We start from the raw sequence: 7,704 nt of genomic DNA on the forward strand, positions 1-7,704 counted from the left end.
GGCAGCGCCGCCCACGCCACAACGCGCCGACGCAGTCGCCTTGTCACCGCCCTCCTACCTCCCATTGAGAAGTAATTTTTTACCCCCTGAATCTGATAAACCCCTAGGCCGGGGCGGCGGGGCAGCTCCCCCGCCCCGAACTAATTTGCTCGAGTCGTACGACACACCCCCGGTGCTTACATCCATCTACAATATTACTCCAGCACGTTATCCCGTTCGCGGGGGCACTTCGTTTCTACTCATCTGGCACCGTTGTGAAGAAAGAAACTCAAAAATTATAGCAATCGTTATCGAATTTTATCGTTTTGTGAATACTAACTTTTGAATTTTCACTTGCTTGTTTACTTTTTTAAAAGGGCGTTGCACTCGGGTTTTTGATATTTAAATAAAAATTAAACGCCCAATGAATGTAATTCTTTTTTTTATCACACTTGCTCGTCAATGATGTTTTTCCATGCCTGTATACTGAAGGACAATGGCCTCAATTGTTCCCGCGGGAATTACTTATGGATTTATGTATAGTTTTTCTTCTCAAGGGAGTTATGACTTTAGTTTTAAAAAGTAAGTAGGTACGTCATTTCAAACTAAAGAGGTTTCAAGTCAGCCAACGTTTTATTTACATGTTTAAAAGTTAGCTATATATAACCCAATTTTACACCATAAAAACTTTCCACGCATCATGAAACTTCGTTATTTTTATATTTAAATTTATATCACATTGTTTTGCAATTTTTTAAAGCATGTTGGAATAATTAGCTTAGTATTATCTATGGTAGACGACTTCAAAAGAGTGGCAATCAAGGGGTCTACTACGCAATTCGTTCCGTTTTGAAAGAAAGATTTTTTATTTTTGCTGACGCAAATATTATTTAATACGAGAGTGAGAGGGACGGTACGATACGAACTTCGATTTTAAAATTTTGTTGTAGCTCACTTGAATAGGCTGGTAGCCATTATTTTTTTTATTCAGTTGTTTTCTTAGCGTATTTCTTTTGCCGAGCTGTGAAGTGTTTGGACACAAAATAATTTCATTTTTTTCCTCGCAATGTGATGAAAATCATTGTGTGTATCACGGGCCGTAAGGGGATTACAAACTCAGATTGTCATTAGTAATCCCCTTCTTACGCCCCTTAATGCACAATGTACTATTTTTTCATTTGTAATCGTCAGAACAAGATTTTCCTAAAGAAAATAAAAAACAAGAATAAATAAATAAATAAATATCACGGGACAATTCACACCAATTGACCTAGTCCCAAAGTAAGCTTAGCAAAGCTTGTGTTATGGGTACTAAGCAACGGATAAATATAATTATATAGATAGATACATACTTAAATACATAGTAAACACCCAAGACCCGAGAACAAACATTCGTATTTTGCATACAAATATCTGCCCCGACACGGGAATCGAACCCGGGACCTCAAGCTTCGTAGTCAGGTTCCTAACCACTAGGCCATCTGGTCGTCTAGAATACTCACATGTAAGACCGGCCGTGGCGGGTATTACAATAATATATTGAAACCATATTGGTTTGTATTTAAACCTATTTACAAACCCAAAGAAATTAAAAACTTGATTTTATAATGCTATACTTTTTGTTGAATCCAATATAATGAATATGACGTGAAGGCCGATTCCCTGTTTATGGCTTTCACTATGACATTTCTATTTAATTTGCATGCAATGTGAAAGACACCAATTTAACTATTTTTTATTACTTAAATTGTGTTTTGTGATTGTTATAACTCTTTGTAATTGAAAACATTGTATAAAATAATTATATAAATACTAACATGTGTGATCAATTCCAACCCGACAATGTTTTTCGAAGATTTGAGGTGGTCGAGTTTCCCACATCGTTTGTTGGTTTATCTACGACGATGAACCTCGACGTAGAGGCTGACCTGACGACATCCGCTTATCTAAAAACTATGCATGATGGGAAATTGCTGGTATCTTTTTTGTTTATTCTGCGTAACGTAAATGAGTTGGTATCGGTAAACAAACCTGTTTTTATAAAACTCAATGTGCTTGTTTGTAGAAATTCGATGACGCTCGTGAATTATCAGCAGCACACAGAGCGTACAAGATAGAATATATTAATAACTTTACTATTGAAATAACGTTTACACCAAGTAACGAATGTATTTCAAAAGCCAAGCGCAGTAGTCCGTGCGACAACAGGTTCGTGTTCGATCTCCGCTTGATTCACGTCGATGGGATTCGATGCTGCAATGACGAAGCCCATTCAGAAATAGGACGCTATTATATCTCAGGGCAGTATGAATATAACCAAATCAGCCATCAGCCAAAAACAATAGACTTCGGAAATATTATTATGAACACTAAAGAAACAAAATGTGTACGTTTAAGAAATGATTCAAATGTTATAGCGGCTAAATTTCAATATGTCAGAGTAAGTGGCTGTGAGGTCTGCCCTGCAAAATTTACATTACCTCCTAATTCTTCAAGACGCGTATCTGTATCAGTCAAGCCAAAAACTTTCAAGCAGCAGAATTGTTTCTATTTCAGGGTCAGAAATCCTCATGATATTGACAAAAAATCAACTGAAGATGATGACAATTATTTAACTTACGAAGTCACTATGAAATGGAACGTTGTTCTTAATAAAAAACCAGTATTGACTAACCCTGAATCTATGCATAAGATATGTGAACCCGAAATTAAATATACTTATATTGATGATGAATTAACTACCCATTTGAAGCACAAAGCCAAAGCTGCCGATTTCTTACAAATATGCAAAGCATCTCACAAAGTAATACAAACGAAAGAAAGATTGTGTACCGGAACTGTTCAGTGCTACTCTGAAATAATAATAAAACCGAAACCATCACTAGACAATAAATACAATTTTTGTAAGAAGCCTCCACAAAAAATTAATACATATGAGGTTTTCGATGTTTTTATTCTGCCATTCAATGTGGATTTTGGAAAAATCGGCCTAAATACTTACGGTGAGAATCAGGTACTGCTAAAAAATAATTCAAAATACGATATTATCATAAAATTATTTGAAGACAACTGTGTCCTTTACACAGAATACAAAGCGAAACACATTACTCTGAAACTTAAACCCTCGTCAGAAACGAAAGTTACAGTTTTTTGTTTGGGCTACAGTGAAGGAAACCATACTGGCACTTTTGAGTATTCAGTAGACAATAAATATCAACGTAAACATCCATATAAACTTCAAGTAGGTACGCCTACATTATTTGTCCAAGAAAGATGCTTAAAGTTTGGCATGGTCACCAACGAAAGCTTTACGACCTCAGTCCCCGTAAGGATATGCAATAATTATAATTTACCTGTTAGTTTTCTATGGGAAGAATTACATGCAGACACACCTTTTGAAATAATACCCAGCAGTGGTTCAATCCCACATCACACCTCCAAAATATGTGATGTGTTATATGTGTGTAAGGCTACTAAATCAAAAACACACGAGGTTAATTTCGTGTCAGAGCCCAAGGAAATAATTCCAATCGAACTAAATGTAATAACACGAAAATTATCTATAAAATTTTTACAACCCGCAGTGTTTTTCAAAGACATCGCTTTAAATTTAGAAACCATCGAGAAAGTTAAACTGGAAAATTCATCGAGAGAAATTGCCCTTTTCTATGTTGTAGAACCATTAATTCCGGGACTTATGATAGAACCAATGAGCGGGACGATACGACCAAAAACGTTAATGACTTTTGAAATCAAAGTAAAAATATCATGTGTATTAGAGTTTTCATTCGATATTTACGTAAAAATCAATAATAAGGAAAATGTGATTTTGCCTGTAAGTGGCAATGTTGTGGAACCAAAGATTGTAATACATCCAAAAAATATCTACATGTCTAGAGTACCATGCTACATGATAACATATGTACCAGTGACGTTCCAGAATTTAACTACATTACGAAGTGTTATAGAAGTTTTAGACACAGGCGATGACAATATATTCAACGTCTACATTCTCGTGGGAAATGAGAAACAAAGAGTATTTGAATTCAATGTGGAAGGTGGCCAAACCAAAACAGTTTTTATAAAAGTCTACGACATTTTTCGTCGAGAATATGAAATGTATGTTCCATTTAAAATCAACGGGCTATTAGGTCCGCCAAATGAAAACTCTTGGTCCACAGAACTGCAGCATTACATTGGTGAATACGAACAGTAAGTATTTATTATTTTCCTATTGACTTTTTATTATAACTAACAAGTTAATAATCAAATATATATACATACACATATATTTATAAACATTTACTTTTTTTAAGGATATATGACAATAATCCTAAAGTGAAAGTGAAAGCAGCGGGTAAGGACATTAGCTTTTGCCGGATAATGGGAGTTATAACAGTACCCTGGATTGAATTCTCTGTTGATCAATTTGAAATCAGTTATATACCTAATGGAAGAAATTGTGTTGAATTTACGATGAGAAATGTATCTAAATATTATTTACACGTGACAATTTTAACAGCGAAACTCGCACCGAACTTTAGCCTTGACTTAATAACGGAAGAACATGAGTCGATTATAAATGAGACTCACATTAAATTTGAGTTAGATCGTGGAAAAGAAGCAGCACTGACTATGAAATTCCATCCTAAAGGGCATGGTAGATTTATAGCCGTCGCAACGCTCTTTCTGGACAAACATATGACAATACCCTATTCTAATCTTGAATTCAAAGGGAAAAGGGCAACGCCTGCTATGATACCTAGCACGTATAGAATCGTTTTCCCGCCTTGCAGAGTAGGAATAACTATTCGACGAACTTTCACTATTAAATTAGAAGAAAGTTCGGACATTGATAATTTTTACTGTACATCAAAAGAAGAAAATAACCTGACAGTAATTTTTGTTGAATCCAAAAAAATTGAACAAATGCACAAAATCTATACGATTGCTACAATTGAAATAGTGGTTTGTTGCGAAGCTGCATACGCGCGATGTATTACTGTTAATTTCTGTCACGAGTGTGGATCTGGCTGTGATGTTGAAATCAGCTTTTGCTTTACACATTGTGTTTTGACTTTACATTCGAATTTTTTGGTTGAGCCAGAAGATAATCCGTATCCTTATTATCCTTTAAGTACACAACGCGATCTATATGAGTATATGGAAAATTGTTCGAAGTTTCTTGAGAAGTGGATGTTTCAGCAAGGATTTCGTAGGGATTTGTATCCCATAATTCCAGACACATTCCATGCTATATCTACAGTAATTGGTTCAGGCACGAAGACGAAAGGAATAAATGTAACCTATTTAAATTTTGTGCGGCGAATTGCTGGACCACTGATGAAGCATGTTCGGAAGATATCGTATGTACATAACATGATGTCTTAGAAAAAATTTATACTTACTGTATTTAACCAGTGAAATGCTTACTTTATTGTGCTTACTTACTTCTTTTTCAGGGCTACTGGAGTCGATGAATCATTTAAATATGTAAAAGAAACACACGACTCATACAAAGAGATTATTAAACTATTGCAATCTCGTGGAGCAGATCTATGGGTACTGAGGGCAAAATTCTTGCTAAGTTACGAACAATTTGTAATATACAATGAAAATGTGACCCCCAAATGTAATGCTGATATCATTTTAATACAAGAACTTCTCGCTGATAGAAATCTTTTCGACAGATTGAATAAGCAAAGTTGGGTTGACTTTATTTTACAGAGTTATAAAGTTTTCGTCATGGACAGCTGTTTTTTTGATTGTGTGTGTTTGAGTTCGCTTCCAAGGGACATAGTAAAAGTTATTGTTGAGTGGTATAATGAACAAGTGAAACTACAACACAAGAGCCTGCGTGGCAAAGATAAACCAGTAAAGATCATAACTAATATAACTACTGATTTGTCAGATGGTATTGCTGTAATATCGGCCATTCTAAATTATTGCCCGTTTATGAAAGACTATTTTAATATATTTTGTGAAATAAACAAGGATGATGAGACAGGCGGGATTGTCAATAATGCTTGTCTGATTATCGAGGCTCTCAACCAACTCAGGTTTTATTTCCCAATAACCAGCAAAGACTTCATTGAGCCAAATTTTCTTCAAATGCTGTTTTTATCCGTTCATTTATATGTCGCTTTGCCAATGTTCAAACCCAAGGATCATATAAAATTCAATCCTCCGCTACTGAGGAGTTCTACAAGGCAAGTGGCAATTAGTCCGTCAACCCAGGAGTCGTTACTCTTTAATTTGATAATTCTTAACAACAGCAAGAATAACTTTATCGTTGAAAAAGCACCATCGGGCGATAATGGTAAGAAAATGTATCTAAACATTAAATACGTAGCGAATTTTGTTAATGAAGAACATGCCATTCTACTGGTACATGGATACAATAAAACAAGAATATTCGATACGTACATTATATTCGTACTACATGGACATATAGGTTTATTGAACCCAGTTCGAAAGTGCAAGGTCACTGGACCCCTATACCGTCCCAATAAAGTTGATGTATTAGTTTCTTCACCATTTGCTCTTCCCGGCACTTACAAGGTTTATATTACTGACATTGAGCCTACAATACCAGTATCTTTTAATGACGGAAAGATGTCTAGTTTTTACTTACAGCGGCTTAACCTCATTGATAGAGATATACATCTAAGCGGGCTGCCAAAGGAAACTGGACAAGATATTCAGGAACACAAATTGTATCTGCAAATAATTTGTCTGAGCACCCAAATAGGGAACAGCTGGATTTGGTTCAGAGGAGAGTTGGGAGAGTTTTTCATTAGGGTTACAACGCAACCTCGCTGGGACTTGGCGATAGATACTTTACAAACAAAAGTGCACACTTGGCCAATGGACCCGTGCACTTGTGGCGAGGCCTGCGAGTGCTATCGGACTACAGTGCTGATGATTCCTCATCGCAACGAGCTAATGCTTAAAGCGATGCGGTATGCTTTACTTGAACATGCATCGCCTATTATGATGGATGTTTTTGATCGGCTTATTGGTAAGAACCTCAAGTATTAGATTGTTTTGTTAGGTAAATTATATACAACTATATTGCTAGTATTTCATTGATTAACATTGTTTCAGAAACTACAACAGGCAAATTGGTTTTGGGAATGTTGCTAGCTGAAGGTGGGACGAATATGTCGGATGTGAAGCATATTTTGCAAAGCGAGGTGGGTTATCGGGTGACATCGCGCGCGTTGATTCCTCGCGTCGACCACGTCAGGTTCGCGCATCACACGCCGGCTATGCTCGCCCTACCCATTACCATTCCAGCGGACGACAAGGCTGAAAAGTACTCCGTTACCTTCACCTCGGAATGTGGAATGGACATACGCACCTATAGGATATTCTTTATATCGACTAATTGTACTAGTGAGTCGACGTCCAATTCACTGGTGTCGTAATGATGTTTTAGTGTATTCTAATTCTTAATTAGTTTTTTTTTATTTATTAATTTATTACAAGTGTGTGTACTTACGCCCGTGCATCAGCTAGTTTGATTTACATATCTCGATAAGTAAAGGTAAGTAAAAATAAGATCATAAGAGTGGCGTGGAATTTTATCTAACTGTATGAATTCTCCATAAAACTTTTTTAGTAATACATGAAATCTAAAATGTGTAATCTTATGAGCTTTCAAAGAATACCTGGGTTCGATTCCCGGCAGGAGTAACAGTCTACCTCGGCGTTTCTATCTTT

The 7,704-nt window shown here is 36.1% G+C and overlaps 1 protein-coding gene across 2 annotated transcripts; it reads left to right on the forward strand.

Annotated features, from left to right (window-relative positions):
• The first annotated feature begins 1,694 nt into the window (after nucleotides 1-1,694).
• LOC141426657 (cilia and flagella-associated protein 47-like) lies at nucleotides 1,695-7,492 on the forward strand. 2 transcript variants are annotated; one of them, XM_074085726.1, is made up of 6 exons: nucleotides 1,695-1,955; nucleotides 2,045-2,187; nucleotides 2,536-4,191; nucleotides 4,296-5,345; nucleotides 5,442-7,000; nucleotides 7,087-7,492. In XM_074085726.1, exons 1-6 carry the CDS (start codon nucleotides 1,797-1,799, stop codon nucleotides 7,407-7,409), a joined length of 4,890 nt encoding a protein of 1,629 aa, XP_073941827.1. In that variant the 5' UTR covers nucleotides 1,695-1,796; the 3' UTR covers nucleotides 7,410-7,492. The 2 variants fall into 2 exon arrangements, with proteins under 2 accessions (XP_073941827.1, XP_073941826.1); XM_074085725.1 differs by having other exon boundaries at nucleotides 2,045-4,191.
• Nucleotides 7,493-7,704: the final 212 nt, after the last annotated feature.

The sequence above is a fragment of the Choristoneura fumiferana genome, chromosome 3, assembly GCF_025370935.1.
Source record: "Choristoneura fumiferana chromosome 3, NRCan_CFum_1, whole genome shotgun sequence".
Classification (NCBI taxonomy): domain Eukaryota; kingdom Metazoa; phylum Arthropoda; class Insecta; order Lepidoptera; family Tortricidae; genus Choristoneura; species Choristoneura fumiferana.